The following is a 16,726-nucleotide window of genomic DNA, read 5'->3' as shown; positions in this document are numbered from 1 at the left end:
TGTTATCCATGTCTCAGGCCTCCATATTTGAAACCACGTTCTTGTGTGCCCATTTAAAGGTGATCAATTCATAAATATCTTTCCCTGGTTGACAGGGTGGCGTAGTCAGTTTGAGTTTTGTTGAAATACCAAACCGCCACACAAGCATCAATGATATAACCTATTACTGTACTACAGGTTTGTTGGGGGAAATATTCCAGAACATGAGGAAAAGAATATCACAATAATATGTCTATGTAGAATGAAGAGATACAGATCAAGGATCAGTAACAAGCTGCACTTAAAAGCTATTATTTAACATTATAGATGTTCTACTTTAACAAATCATTTTTAAATCATGTGATATTCATGGGTCCTGTCTGTCTCAGTGCTGAAACTCTTTATACAAACTTACATGTATAGACAGATCAGAACTTATGAGCTCATATAGTCTATTATATTAATTTATATACAGTAATCTATTGCAAATTTCAAACACACATTAGTCATCATTAATACAGGTTCATATGTTAATGATTCTTCATGATTTTCATCTTAAATCATACGCTGAAGGTTCAGAATTATTGGAATCACATTCTCCAAATCTCCTGTTATTTTAAGGGAAACAGTAGGAAACCACTGAAAGTGTTGTGGTTATTATCACTGTTATCTTGAATCTTGCTGCTAGACCAAAGTCTCACATAGACAACATCTCCAACCTCTAGGATCAGCACAACTCCTTTTGAGGAGTTTAATGTTCCCTGAGCCTGTTGAGCATGTGCTACAAGCACCCGCTGTTCATTCTTCATAATGGTGGCATTTGCTGGATGTGAGTGACCACCATGAGCATAGACAGAGATTTTGAACATGTACGCTCCTTTAAGTGGGGCTGTGAAAATACCTAAAGCAAATAACAATAAAGAAAAGAATCAGCTGTTTCCTGTATGATTGCTCAATTACCAAACACACTGTTTAATAGTTTTGAAAGATGGCAGATCATTTAATTCTCTTATACACATTACACAACTGCAGAGAGGTCTGAATGGAGCAGAAGGGTTTCATTACTATAAACTGAGTTTTATGACTCCATTTCATTGATAATTACCTGTAATTGGGTTGTAGGCGTTCCCTATGTTCGTGAAGACGTTCCTGTAGGTTAGTGTGATGTTAGTGGTAGAAGGTCCAATATCTACATTGCCAGATTCCACCAGTCCAGCTGAAAAAGCTATTTCTCTGTCTGTTACTGAAAAACATAAGCAATATTGTGATATATTACAATGAGAATGTATACACACTGAATTTAACACACTGTTTAGTTATTTTCCTTTCTCAACTCTTACTCAATCCTTACTTCCACATTACTAGAATACAATTCCTATAATACAGGTTAAAATCAATAACAGTAATTTTAGTTGTAATAATCAACGCTTAAATAAAAAAAAAAAAATAGTTATACAAACATGTAAATTGCACATAAGGCAGTTTTTGCCTTTAGAGCTGCTAAATCTAATTATAAAAATATTTTTCTACTCCAGTTTGTTTATTGAAATATAATAATTTACACAGTGGTGTTTATAACTTGTTTTCATGATGTAGCAACTGTGGACGAACCAGACAAATGAATCATTCAGATGATTCTTTCAAAACATAATTCTAATTCAGAATTGGGGTCCGGCTCCGGCCCGTCTGCAGATAAAGCCAGGCTGATTACTTTTACGACACATGCTTCCTGATAGCAGAAGCGACATACCAAAGGGTCACCCAAGAAGACAGAGAGACAATCCAGACCCTTTTGTCTCCTTACTTCACAGGAAAGCCAAAGAGACTGTTGAACAAATAAAACTGCTTCAAAATTGTTTCAACAATTTTAACGGACTTATCAAACATCTTTTAACTACATACATTTTGCATTATGTGTCCACAAGTACTACCTGTAAACAGTTAGGCTTTAGAACACTCACAATTCGTGTAAATGTGTTAACTCTTGACTGAATGACTGAAAGTATGCCTTATTTGGACTTGATCTATTTCTTTTCATCTTTCTTAAATCATGGCTTGAATGAAATCTGTTTAAAATGTATCGTATTCCATTTAATAGAAATTATGTTAAAATGGCACTCTCTGCTGAAGCAGAAACAGGATGTAACACTTATGTTTTATTGGGGTCAGAGGAAGGCCCTCTTGAAACAGGACAATGTCTGATTGGCCAGGACTCCTCAGAGGTGTGACAAACAACTAAGTTTAAATGATCATATTGCAAGATAGTGGGGGGGAGAAGTTGGTTGGTAAACGAGAAAGGAGTTGGTTCTGTTCTGGGAAAAGAAGCCAAGACAAGTACCAAGAACAATGGAGTGACAAGAAGAACAGACAAGCCGCTCATTCAAGCCATCCAACCTTCACTCACTTTTCTTTTCTTTACTTAATTCTCCTTTACCGCTGAAAGTCTTGTGTCCTAAGTTTCGCCGCAAAGTTCAACCAACGACTTTTGCCGTTTCAACTCCAGCGACAAAGAGACTTCCTTCATTGTTCCACACGGACCTGATCTGGACCAATCGTCGACTTGGGAAACCCCTCTCTGCACGACGAGGGAAATTCACCTTAGTCAACGCAAGCAAGTACCTCCAGATGAAAACTGAACTGGTGTATTTAAATGAATGATTCATGGTTCGTTCTGGTCTTTGAAATGCATTGATAGGAATTCTGTTAATCAGATCTCTCTCTCTCTCTCTCTCTCTCTCTCTCTCTCTCTCTCTCTCTCTTTCAAAACTCTTTCTCTCTCATTTCCTTCTTACTGCAACGCGTATGAATGTGTGTGTGTGTATGTGCGTGCCTTTGTGTTAGATTAGTTTGTGTTAGAATAAATAAAATCTCTTGTAGATTTTAAAAGGAAAGTGTCTTGTATTATGTGCTTTATGATTTAATGTCTTAAACTGTGATCAAGTTACCGTGCTCTAATCAGTGTTTTCACGATTGTTGGATATTTATATCCGTTACAAGAGCTTATTACGGCTCGAGCAAATGAACGCTGGACGAATCAGTTGCTCGGTCGTAATCTAAACAACTCTTTATAATTCCCTAAATATTTCATTTGAGCTAATTTTACTTCCTAGGGTGTTTTCCCTACAGTAATGGTGGAGGATAATTCGGGCAGTTTAATCTAAATTTGGAGCACATATCAAGTCATTTTTCTTTTTATCAACGCAAATTATTAAACCCCTCAGTGTTCGTGTGACGTATGCAGCGCGCACGGCGCGGCCCGTTTGAACGAGTGCCTGAATGAGTGAGAGCTTTAACCCCAGTCTGCTGTCTTGTCTCTAAACTCCAGTCTGCAGTAAATTTCAGATCTATGATATCACAATAAGGTAAGAATTAAGCGTGTTCCTTAAATTCTAGAATGCCTTGTTTATAGCTATCCTGATGTCTGCGTGTTCCAGCGTCATTCAAATAGCTATAATAACGTTATTGTGTATCAGAGAGCTGAATCGAAACTAAACTGCAATAGTTAAAATACCTCAGTGTAGGACGAATACTCTCCTCACAGAACGGCAAGATTGAGCGTGTTCCTCGATCTGTTTCTAAATCAATATATTTATAGCCAGGCCCGGATTAAGAACACATTGGGCCCTGGGGCTATAGCAACACCGAGGGCCCCCTTTCATCTGATTGCCATTCCACAGTGTGATGGCACCAATATTTCATTGTGCATTGGACTATTTCTGTCGTTATCTAAAGGGGCAAAGAAAGCATTCATAAAAACCCTTGCTTTCATATTAAAATGGTAATTGTTTCTCATGTGGACGTCAGTAAAAATAAATTTGCATTGCACCTCAGTGCAACTCATGCATTCAGATGGAGATTTGTCCATCTGGTTTTCTATCTTGCATTTTATCTCAAAATGATAATGTTATTTTTAAAAATATAGAAATTAGCAGAAATAAGTTACTGCAGCCTCTTATTTACACGAAGTAAAGTAGACAATAATTCTTTCCTCTGATTAACACAAAATAAACTATTTTGAAGAATATGGGTAACCAAACAGTTGATGGTCCCCAGTGATTTCCACATTATTATTATTTTCCTACTATGGAAATTAATGGGGACCAGCAACTGTTAGGTTACCCACATTCTTCAAAATATTTTTGTGTGTGTGTGTGTGTGTGTGTGTGTGTGTGTGTGTGCTTTTGTTTATATTACATTGTGGGGACCAAATGTCCCCATGATGTAATATAAACCTGAGTTCACCTACATCGTGGGGACCAGCCAGCGGTCCCCACAATGTAAATGGGTTTATAAATCATATAGAATGAGTTTTTGTGAAAAAGTAAAAGTTTGCACAGTTTCCTGTGAGGGTTAGGTTTAGGGGTAGGGGCAGGGTAGGGGGATAGAATGTACAGTTTGTTCAGTGTAAAATGCATTGAAGTCTATGGAAAGTCCCCACAATTCACAAAAACAAACATGTGTGTGTGTGTGTGTGTGTGTGTGCTCAACAGAAGAAAGAAACTCATTCAGGTTTAAAACAACTTGAAAGTGAGTATGTGATTACGGATTTTAATTTTTGGGTGAACTATCCCTTTAAGGACAAGGGTCCGCATGCTAACTATAAGGATGCTGTCACTTTAAGACCTACACGCGTCCGATTTTCTCAACTTCAGACATAACCAACTGTGTTTATGTAAACCTTTTGTGTAATTGACAGTATTGTAGCGCAATCAGACGCGAAAGATGAAGTCCAGTAGTCAGGTACTGTTTGACAGGCTTAAATGTGTGTGCACGCTTCGGGTGTATGGGGTCAGAAAAGGCGCATCTCAGAACAGCACACGAATGACATGTTTAACTGGCAGGGCTTTAAAGCACATGCAAATAAAGAACTTTTGTGATTGCAAATTATTGCAGTGTTCCGTGAGTAACTCTACCGCTGTGTTAACGTGTGTTGTGAATGTGTCGAGGTCGAGTTGTACGGATGGAGCCACCAGAACTGCAACTGATAAAATGTGCTTCAAAGGCAGATATTGGAGACAAGTCACTCGACATTGGTGTTCATCAAAAAACAGTAGGAAAGTTAATTTGGGATTTTTACACGGGTGATGATGATGAGAGAAAAAAACACTGACATTCTGAATCCACGGCAATAAAATCAATCGACTCGTCCCTGTAAATGTTGAAAACACCTTACGTTTTCATGAGAAACAATTACCATCCGAATAGGGCTTAACTCATAATAAAAATAATAACTTGATGCAGCTGCTATCTCACCTTTTTCAACGTGCAGTGGGTGAAGATAATTGTGAGCTGCCGCTGCACGCGGGGTCTTCCACTGGCTCGGATGTTTTATGTGAACCAAAGTAGTTAGTTTTGGAATTTTTGATGTAAGGTTAGCATCCCTTTTCTCCCTTTCAAGCTTATTTTTCCTTTTTTGCGCACCACTATCACTTTTTTTATCATTTTGAACACCAGCGAGGCTGAACAAGCAATAAAGGCTTGCATAACGTCTAATGCTTGCTTGTCTAATCTACATGCATAACGCAAAGAGGCGTTTCCCGCGATGTCATATGGCGCGAATTGTAAAGTGATTTTGATTGGACGGGGATTTATCAGTCAGGCACATTTTCCAATCATTTTTTCTTGTTATTTTATTAGACAAAGATCAACCACCTATGACTTGTCAATCTCATTTCCTCCAGCCAATCACGGGCCCCCTCTACCCGCGGGCCCTGGGGCTTCAGCCCCACCTAGCCCTTATGTTAATCCGGCCCTGTTTATAGCTAAGGTGTCAGTGCGTGTTCCACTGTACTCAATCTGCTATTTTCCCCTTTGTTAAACAGTAACGCTATACGCTTGCTTGTTTTATTTTTATAGCTAAAGTGTCAGTGCGTGTTCCACTGTACTTAATCTGCTATTTCCCCTCTGTTAAACAGTAACGCTATACGCTTGCTGGTTTTATATATAGCCAAACTGATTATAGTGCGTGTTCCACTGCTTTCAGTGTGCTATATTCTCCCGTTTGCTAAACGCTATACGCTTGCTTGTTTGAGCTCGTGTAACACTACGTGTGTCCGAGCGCAATTTAAGTGATTTGAAACTGACCAAGTGAAGCTTTTGAACCTGTTATATTTTGCGTGCATATAGAGACCCGCCGAGGTCGCGATTTTTCCATCTATTACAGCAGAAAGCTATCACTTAAAGTTTAAGCCCCACGTCGTAAAACAGCTACGAGTGGTGTCTCTTATTTATAGAGTTGAAATGCGCCGACATTTCACGTAATGCTTGATTGTACGTGCATGTGTCTTTCATTTGTACAGTTACATGTATTTGATGTAATTCACATGTTCGCCACTATCATTTTGTTTGGTCGCCATAGTTACAGTCGTGGCACGGAAGTCTTAACCAACGCTTCCGGAAGAACGTCATTGTAAACAAACCGCACACTAACCTCTGTAGTTTTTTTACACCGAAGTTCGTATGCTAAAGCCTTTAGCCTCAAAGCTAATCTAGTTAACATCATTGTGTGAACACAGTGTCTGTTTTAGCAACTATAAAGTGATTTAACCACTTAAAACACTTCAACTTTATGTACACTTGTTGGTCTTTCCTTCATACTTTCACTTAACTTTCTCACTTATTACTTTACCTATATTTTACTTGAAAAGGAAAATATTGGTTTACAATTAATAATTGCCTTACCTGCATTTGACTTGAAAAAGAAATACTGGTTTACAATTTTTAATTGTCAAATTTGAATTTAATAAAACCAATTAAATTCAAATTGAAATCCTACATTTTACTAGAAAGTAATTTTAAATTATTTCTACATTTCCAAATTTCCATTATTTCTAATTTCACAATTTTCATGAATCTAAAATTCTATTTTAGATCGAATTACTTTAGGTATGAATAAGCCTTGAACTTTAGAAGTTTAAGCAAACTTATTCCACCAAAGTTTTTCCTAATTTTGACTCACATTTGCTCATTGTTTTATTGCGTTATCTTTCTTTTCCTTCGTGGTTATTCACCTAACCACTCTATTTTATTTATTCATTCACCTGTGTTTAACTCCCTTTTCCTTATTTCATCCTGTTATTTTCATTGACTTCATTGTCTTATCTTTTTCCTGTCCTCTTTGTATTCTAGCTTAGGAACGACACACCTGGGCCTCAACAGGAGACTCTGATATCTTTTTACGAGTTTCAAACCAATCAGACACAACCCTCTCTTTACTAACATTTTTATTCTCATGGGTTAGTTGTCCATCAACTACCAATTATATCCTCGTAATTAGACAAAGGCTTCAGAGCCACTTGTGGATCTGGTCTCCTTTCTTCTCCTTTCCTTTTCCTCACGTCTTTCCTGTGCTCTCCTGCTTTCTTCCATCCTATTCTTCACTTTTGTAGGGATCAAGCTTGGACGAACCATCAATCAATTCTATAGAAAGAGAAACACAATCTTTCCAAAGAAACCATTCATTAGGTTTTTGATTTTAATCAAACCCTTTTGTGTTCTCCATACTCCCTGCATTTGTAAATGCAATTTAAATTTTGACATTTCCTCCAAGAACCTTTAACAGAGACAAGTGTTGAGCAACCGTTGCCTTCACAGCATCCCTGGTAAGCAGTTCAACTGAAGGTGTGTGGTGTCAATCCTGTCAAACTAAGAAAAGAGGTATCAGCATTATTATTGTATTATTGTCCTTGCGAACATAAACAATAATATATATTTTCTTTTCTTTTATTTTTAGAAACAGCTTTTCATTAATAGAAAATATTTATTGGAAATAAATATTTCTATAAATTGAAAAAAAAATCTCTCTTTTTCCTTACTCAGTCGAGTGACAAAGTCCTCACATCACGAGTTGAAAACAGTTTTTCATTGATAGAAAATATTTATAGGAAATATTTCGTCTATTGAAATTTGTTTTAACTTTTCTCTTTCTCTTTCCCTTACTCAGTTGAGTGACAAAGCCTTCTCATCACTAGCCTACCTGTCTACACACTGAGACCAACACGTAGCCACACTTCACTATTGGTGTACATTCACTGAACGACACTTAGCTGTTCCACCACATATAGGCTTGCACCCCACACAGATCTGTGTCAGTCTCTTCTCCCCAGCGTGCCAACATGTCGCAGACGGAAAACCCCACTGCCCAAGATGTGGACGCCTGGCTCAGCGGCATTACAAACTGCCTCATGCCAAAGACAATTGAACTGTTATTATTTTTAATAATAATCATAATTCTGAGAAGATTCCCGACACATGATTCAAGCCAGAACCAAGACCACACTGAACTAAGCAAGATAACCAATTCTCTAAGCATTGCCTTCACAGCCCAGCTGAAACTAAGCGACAAGCACATCACCCACCTGCAGGAGGAGCTGACACGTGCCCAGAGCCGCATAGACAAGCTGGAAGTGAAAGTCCAGGACGACTTCAAGCGTCAGACCACTGAGTTCCTGAGAGAGCTGATGCACATCCAACGCTGCACAGACCAGCACAAGGTGAAAGCTCAAGACAAACTTGCAGAGCAAGAAACAAAGGAACAAGTTGACAAGCTCCAAGAAGCCCTTGCAGTTGCGGAACGTGACAAGCAAGAATTAAAGACTGTCCAAAGTCACCTGGTAAACCAACTACAAAATGCCAATTCTGACATTAAAGATAAGAACTTTAAAATCAATGCTCTGGAAGACCATTTGAAATGGTACAGCACTGAAATGGACCATCTAAACCAACAATTAGACGATGCCAACGGCAAGCTCTACATGGTCAGAAATGAACTTAAGCATGTTCACACACAGAAACCAGAGTCAAGAAGGGAGGGGCCTCCCTCAGCATCACCACTGCTGAGCACAACAGAGTCCCCCATCCAAGAACTGCCATGCAACGGAAGAAGTGAATGGCCACAACCCACAACATCACCGGCCTTCACTACAGGATTGTTCCCTGTCAACCAAAGAGAGCTCATCCATGCAGACCCCAAAGTTGCGCACGAGATGACCCTTAAAGACCTTGACAAGCTGGCTAAGAACATCACACAGTTCAACCCGAACTCCATGGAGAACCACAACATCCAGACTTATCTCCGAGATATTGACTTCTACCTAGAGGTGAGACCCAATGTGACTGACGGAGACAGGTTGTATCTCCTCAGGTCCACATCCAGCCCCGAGGTACGAAGCTTTTTAGATCGACAACCTGTTCACGTTAAGCACAACTACCAGCTATTACGTGAGTCACTGATCAAAGAATTTACAGGCCCAGAGTCTGAACATGGACTGCTAGTCGCCTTGGAAACCAAACAAGGTCGACAAGAGACTCCCCAAGCTTACTACAACCGTTTCCGACAAGCCTACTTAGGTGCACATCACGAACCTGAACTTGAAGAGGATGTGAACTTCAAAACCCTCTTCCTGAGAAACCTGCACCCTGGACTAAGTCACCATCTTGGCGTCATGGCCTGCCCAAGCACAATGTCAATCCAACAGCTACGTGACTTGACACACAAGGCCTACATCAAACAGAAGATGAACTCAAAGAAAGGTTTGAAAACAGTCACAATTTCAAACTCCGGCAGCCAAGACCCAAGCCGTGCACTGCAAGACGGCCAGTGGCATGACAATGCCACAGCCTGTCATAAAGGACACGGAGAACGTGACCCCCATGCCACTGACAGCTCCCACACCGACAGCTGGAAAATGCCATGGGACCAGCCACACTTCTCAAGAAACCCACCAGAAAGAAACATCTGGGATCCAAACTGGACAGCTAAAGTCCACCAACCAACACATTCAAATGCATCCACTGTGGGTAAGCGACGGCGGAACCCACCTCTGCATCACTCAGTTAAACACAGCACTGAGAACAAGAACGCCCAAGAACAAGACAGTTCCACCTCAGAAGACATGGAACAACTGATGAGGCAAATTACAGCGTTCTTTGCAAACAACATAAACAGCGACGATCACGAGGATGAGTCACCCTTGTTATGACTAGAGACAGAACGGAAGGTCAGTGATCATCTGATCCACCTTCCAAATGGAGATGACTGCCACCTGTTCTACAACAGCACAGAACGAAGCGGTCTCTTGCAGCCAAACACCGCTGAAAACTCAGTAGTACCAGAGAACACAGTTCTGGTTACTCATCACCCACCAATAAACCCAACGAGTTCCCATCTCAATAACCATGCTTGTGCAACAGTAACAACAGTAAACACAGTAAGCACAGGTCAGACAGTCTGTCACAACCAGAAGGCATTACAAAAGGAAGGCACCGTAGGAGACAAAGTTTTGCACCACAGCTCAACACAGCCATGTCAAACTTCCTCCCACCTTCTGCCAAAGAACTTCCTGCCTCACTGGACTGACTCCCATCAAATTAGGGATGATCCCTCGTCCCAAGTCCAAGATGCAAAGAGACAATCTTCATCTAAGCCCTTCAAGAAAAGGGGGGAGCAAGACAGACCGAACCAGATCTGACCATACATACACTGCACTACATTACATTACACTACACTACATTAACATACTCACCAACATGCTCTTCCTACAGACAGATATTAGTTTCAGAACCTAGCTCAACATCGACTTAGCTACATTCACCATAAGAAACATACAACCATCTGCACAACAAGTAGAACACCTTTCATTAAGCTGATACATGACACCTTAGATGCACGCAGTAGTGTTAGCCATACCAGGAAACACTTAACTGTTTTATTTTGTTTTGTTTTCCTCTTCCTCTCTTTCCCTTCTTCTTTATAAGGTAAAATACCTGACTGCCCCATAAGGGTCAAGGTCGTGACATTAGGATTGACGCACCACGCCTAAGGTCTGAAAGCCATTTGAAAATTCGAATGTGAGCCAGAGAGAGCTCCATGATGGGTCACATCATTTTTACCACAAATGATGTCACCAGAACAATTTAGAAGAGAAGGAAACAAACAATTTAAATCACACAATTTGATCCAAGCATTAACATACTGAGACAATGTAGAATAACACTCCCAAAATTGAACTTAATCCATCAGTACTCAGATAATCTAATGCCCTGCACCAGTATAGTGGTCAATCATGGAGGTGTTGTTTTGTTGTTGCTTTGTGTGTGTCTGCTTCTGTCCATTTTTCCACAGTGTCCGCCGATGTCTTCATCTCAACACATCGCCGAACAAAGGGGGGATATGTAGCAACTGTGGACGAACCAGACAAATGAATCATTCAGATGATTCTTTCAAAACATAATTCTAATTCAGAATTGGGGTCCGGCTCCGGCCCGTCTGCAGATAAAGCCAGGCTGATTACTTTTACGACACATGCTTCCTGATAGCAGAAGCGACATACCAAAGGGTCACCCAAGAAGACAGAGAGACAATCCAGACCCTTTTGTCTCCTTACTTCACAGGAAAGCCAAAGAGACTGTTGAACAAATAAAACTGCTTCAAAATTGTTTCAACAATTTTAACGGACTTATCAAACATCTTTTAACTACATACATTTTGCATTATGTGTCCACAAGTACTACCTGTAAACAGTTAGGCTTTAGAACACTCACAATTCATGTAAATGTGTTAACTCTTGACTGAATGACTGAAAGTATGCCTTATTTGGACTTGATCTATTTCTTTTCATCTTTCTTAAATCATGGCTTGAATGAAATCTGTTTAAAATGTATCGTATTCCATTTAATAGAAATTATGTTAAAATGGCACTCTCTGCTGAAGCAGAAACAGGATGTAACACTTATGTTTTATTGGGGTCAGAGGAAGGCCCTCTTGAAACAGGACAATGTCTGATTGGCCAGGACTCCTCAGAGGTGTGACAAACAACTAAGTTTAAATGATCATATTGCAAGATAGTGAGGGGGAGAAGTTGGTTGGTAAACGAGAAAGGAGTTGGTCCTGTTCTGGTAAGAGAAGCCAAGACAAGTACCAAGAACAATGGAGTGACAAGAAGAACAGACAAGCCGCTCATTCAAGCCATCCAACCTTCACTCACTTTTCTTTTCTTTACTTAATTCTCCTTTACCGCTGAAAGTCTTGTGTCCTAAGTTTCGCCGCAAAGTTCAACCAACGACTTTTGCCGTTTCAACTCCAGCGACAAAGAGACTTCCTTCATTGTTCCACACGGACCTGATCTGGACCAATCGTCGACTTGGGAAACCCCTCTCTGCACGACGAGGGAAATTCACCTTAGTCAACGCAAGCAAGTACCTCCAGATGAAAACTGAACTGGTGTATTTAAATGAATGATTCATGGTTCGTTCTGGTCTTTGAAATGCATTGATAGGAATTCTGTTAATCAGATCTCTCTCTCTCTCTCTCTCTCTCTCTCTCTCTTTCAAAACTCTTTCTCTCTCATTTCCTTCTTACTGCAACGCGTATGAATGTGTGTGTGTGTATGTGCGTGCCTTTGTGTTAGATTAGTTTGTGTTAGAATAAATAAAATCTCTTGTAGATTTTAAAAGGAAAGTGTCTTGTATTATGTGCTTTATGATTTAATGTCTTAAACTGTGATCAAGTTACCGTGCTCTAATCAGTGTTTTCACGATTGTTGGATATTTATATCCGTTACAAGAGCTTATTACGGCTCGAGCAAATGAACGCTGGACGAATCAGTTGCTCGGTCGTAATCTAAACAACTCTTTATAATTCCCTAAATATTTCATTTGAGCTAATTTTACTTCCTAGGGTGTTTTCCCTACAATGACAGATTGATTTAAACATGCATTAAATATCAAGACATCACTAAAATTTATGGAATATACAGCCTAATATAGTGTATAGAGAAAGAGTTCATTTCTCTGGTGAATGAACAAGCTGTGGACACTGAATGACTCGTCTGAGGTAAATGTAATGCTACGTGACATTGTTTACAAGCTGTTTTATTGATGTCTTTCAGTAAGTTGTACTGTATCTTTCAACATATCTTCAGATGTTCATTCATGTTTATTCTGTAACTAGTATTAAAGAGGAAGAGATGATCATGTTCACTTGTGCTTGAACTGTGGCGTCTAGACAGTGATCTGTCACGTCACATCAAAGAGTGTCAAAACTGCATTTTCTGTTTGAATTTCTTGATAAAATGGACACAGTATGAAAGTTGAGACTTTGATTATTATTAAAGTAAAAAAAGGTGGTTAAAACTAAGACTGTGTTTGTCATGTACATATGCGTATAGAACCATAAGATACAGAAAATTCATGGTACGATTATGTGTACTGTTACACTCTGTTAATAGATAAAATTTGCAGAGTAAAAACTCAATTTTACAGTATGTAATATATTGCAGGTGTTTTACTTTGAGGATCATTGATAAAAGAGTGAATGGTTCGGTGAGGTACCTTCATTTTTCTTGTTCATCTCTTCCAGGAGGAACGTATGTTGTTCTGCAGCTTTCTCAGCATCCCTCAGTCGCGTCTCTAAAGCTCTGATGTTTCCTTTCTGCTCTGTAACGGTGGCGGTCAGTTCTCTCAGTGCTGCATGGATGTCATGGAAGCACAGATGGCAGTGTTGTATAGTTGAAGCTTCAGCTCTCAAAGTGTCTGTTTGAGGTGGATTCTGTCTTCCGTCCTCAGAGCTGATCTGTTGACTGATCTCATTCTCATTGAGTCCTCCATCTACCTGCTGCTGGACGACAAACACAAAGGTTTCCAGCAGCAGCAGTATACATACTAAAGCCTTCATTTAGGGTGCACTTAGAATGTTAGTATGCTTTTTACATCAAAAATTGTCATCATTTAGAAATAAAAGGCATTTTTCCTACCCTGATTTTATCCCTCTGATTTGAATGCTCTGTTTTAAGGGGCGTGTTTGCTGTGAGACTTCAGTGTAAACACCCACAACTGTGATTGGCTTTCCATTTGAAATAGCTAAGTATTACTCTGTCAAAATTTTTAGCACATTTTTACTCTCAAGGTTAACTCATTGTGAAAAGTTTCGATCACAGACATGTTGTTGAGTGCATGAAAGCAGTGATCTCGTCGAATGCTTTCATCATAACAGTGCAAACAAATCAACAATTCAACAAATCTCTTACAAGTCCAGAACTCAGTCACTGATAAACTCGCACTGTTTGATTGACAGCTCCAATGATTGTAAAGGGAGCGTTCTTTGATCGCTTTCTATATATAATTTAACCAGTTTTTAAATAACAGATTATTTTCATCCTACTAATAAAAACAACATGAAGTTGACCGAATCGTTAATATCAGATTAGGCATTAGAATTAACACCGTTACTTACATGTTGTTGCTTTACTTTTGAGTCCATATTGTAAAGGTTTGCAAAGCCTACACTGAAATGCGATTGATTTATATATCAAAATATATAACTATATTCCTAGCATTAGGATCCTTTGAAAGGTAATGTTAATTTGAGCTGTATCGCTCTTTTCTCCTCCTCATCTAACACAGCAGTGGGCGGGGCTAATGTTGCAACGATGAAGTAGCCGTTGATTTCTTTTGTGGAGATGGCATTTCATCTGTCTATTCCAGGATCAGTCGATGGGTCTGGTGTCTATAAAAGCCTTTATTGGACTAACAAGGAAGTTTTCAGTTCTGAAACTTACAGGATATTGTTATAGTACGATGACCTCTTATATATCAAAAGCTCAAGGAAAAGTTGATTTCTCAATTCATGACCTCTTTAAAGTTAACTGTTAATCATAAATTAAAGAGTCGTTCCTGGTTCAATAGTTTAGCTCTATTCACAATGTTTGCGGTAGTAGATTTATGCACTTAAGATAACGTTTACAATGACTTGTTTACTGTATCATAATGTGAGCTGTGTTTTTACCTATGTTAATGATTACTTGCTTAAGGTCCTGTCTGTCACGTATGCACTGTAAAAATAATTTGTCACATTTGTTTAATTGTGTAAACTCATTGCCTTAGTTCAAGTAAGTAATCTTAACTTTATTGTATTAAGTGTTATTTAAGTCTTATTTACTAATATATTAAAAGTATTCCTTACTTATAAGTCACATTTAGGTTTAATTTAATTGATTCTGTGATCAAAGGAACAGTGACAGAAAAGCTTACTTAAGTTATGTACAGTATATTAATAATAATCATCATCATCATGAAGCCGTTCAGGAAAAAATACATGTGTATTGCATGACTATGAATTGGTTCACTGGTTAAATGTATAGTTTAATGACAAACACATTGGTATTTAATACAGATGTATAACCAGACAGAAGGTTTAGATACATCGGACTGTTCAAGTTCACATGGGTTTGCTACTTTATACACTGGTTTGGGGGTATGTGAGGTGACAGAGGGGGTACGCAAACAAAATGAGTTTTGCCGTTCATATCATTGTACATTTCTTTAAAATGACATTAAAACTGAGCATGTATTTCTAGCAGGCAAAATGCTGTAAATACATAACATCCAATCAAACCTCTATCATCTTTTGACAATGTAAAAGTGGGGATGTAGCACTTACTAGCATGAAGAACAAATCTCTCTTTGATATAAAAACACACCCTGTGTGAGTTCTTGTTTTTAATGTTGATAATATCGGCAAATGTGCAAACGATTGCACATGTGACACTGATTTTATACAACAGTTCAACAAACAGAAGGGTACTATTAAGTGATGTCAATTTTAAACACAGTCTTGTCTGTATTGTTTGCTCTATTTCTAATAAAATAATATTTTCAACAAATGCCACAGAAGAGCTGTTGTTAGTCTCCAACAAAGTCCCTTCAAGACTGTATATAAAGTCTTTGGTCTCTAAGCAACACAGCTGTGTTTAGTGCAAAATCAGCGGCTTTGAACAAATCGTGAGAGTAAATGATTCAATGACTCATTCATAAATACAGCCATGTGCTTCGTACTGATGAATGAATGAATGAATGACTCGACGACTCACTCATAAAGACAGTGACTAACTGCCACCTACTGGCGGTTTTCATTTAATATTTAAAAGTATCACTTTGTTTTTGCCATCATTGCATATTTCTCTATTTAACTTTTTTTTTTTTTAATTATTATTATTATTTAAAACAATTTACTAAGTTATTTATAAAAGGTACAAAGTTTGGGATCCACTGGTTTAGACACATTGGTCGGCTCAAGTATATATTGGTTTCTTCAACTCTTTGTCTGTTTTTAATAAGAGATTCAACCTCTTTCGACATTATTTTGCCTGCTTTATTGCATTAGCCAGTGTATTTATTAGATCTTGATTACACAGAATAGCATCTATAATCCTGTCCACTATTGTTTCATTTCTAAGGAATGACCCTGTTTGAACCTCATTCGCAGGCTGACTAATTAGCTTATAGTGGATTATCGCCATCACTACATCCACATCTCTGTTTTTTTGTACACAACATGCAGTATGGCTGGCACAATACACCCATCTCCCAATTCAATACTGTCACATACTTGGGGTTACCAATATGATATGTATTGCAATTTTTAAGAATTGCAATATTACAAATATTGCAATTCTATATTGCAATGTATTGTGATTTTTTTTATTATACATTAGAGCATGGGGAACACTTGAATTATACACTTACACAGACTGTACATGATGTATAACATGAGTCATAGTTACAAAAACAATTCATCATCTCTAAGGTGCTATTAGAGCAATCATGCCCTGTGTTGACAGCCTCTATGCACAGCCTCAAAAGCAAGGAACTGATGCAGTAGAGGCACATGGAGTCACAAGAAGCTTTGTGGATTTCATTGGCAAAATCTGAGAGATGTTAATCCACTATTAAATTAATAAAACATTTCTGA

At 38.6% G+C, this 16,726-nt stretch overlaps 2 protein-coding genes across 4 annotated transcripts; one reads left to right on the top strand and one right to left on the bottom strand.

Annotated features, from left to right (window-relative positions):
- Nucleotides 1–320: 320 nt before the first annotated feature.
- On the bottom strand, nt 321–15,488 carry LOC137024015 (complement C1q-like protein 4). Of its 3 annotated transcripts, none has more exons than XM_067391168.1 (4): nt 14,210–15,488; nt 13,309–13,594; nt 1,085–1,222; nt 321–880 (listed from the first exon to the last, which is right to left on the bottom strand). In XM_067391168.1, exons 1-4 carry the CDS (start codon nt 14,234–14,236, stop codon nt 591–593), a joined length of 741 nt encoding a protein of 246 aa, XP_067247269.1. In that variant the 5' UTR covers nt 14,237–15,488; the 3' UTR covers nt 321–590. The 3 variants fall into 3 exon arrangements, with proteins under 3 accessions (XP_067247269.1, XP_067247270.1, XP_067247268.1); XM_067391169.1 differs by having other exon boundaries at nt 13,309–13,591; XM_067391167.1 differs by having other exon boundaries at nt 13,309–15,488.
- Nucleotides 7,900–13,474, top strand: LOC137024014 (uncharacterized). The gene is made up of 2 exons (XM_067391166.1): nt 7,900–12,223; nt 13,337–13,474. Exon 1 carries the CDS (start codon nt 8,094–8,096, stop codon nt 9,957–9,959), a length of 1,866 nt encoding a protein of 621 aa, XP_067247267.1. The 5' UTR covers nt 7,900–8,093; the 3' UTR covers nt 9,960–12,223; nt 13,337–13,474.
- Nucleotides 15,489–16,726: the final 1,238 nt, after the last annotated feature.

The sequence above is a fragment of the Chanodichthys erythropterus genome, chromosome 8 (genome assembly GCF_024489055.1).
Source record: "Chanodichthys erythropterus isolate Z2021 chromosome 8, ASM2448905v1, whole genome shotgun sequence".
NCBI lineage: Eukaryota > Metazoa > Chordata > Actinopteri > Cypriniformes > Xenocyprididae > Chanodichthys > Chanodichthys erythropterus.
Note: the sequence above shows the minus strand (reverse complement) of the source record. Positions and strands in the feature narration are given on the sequence as shown.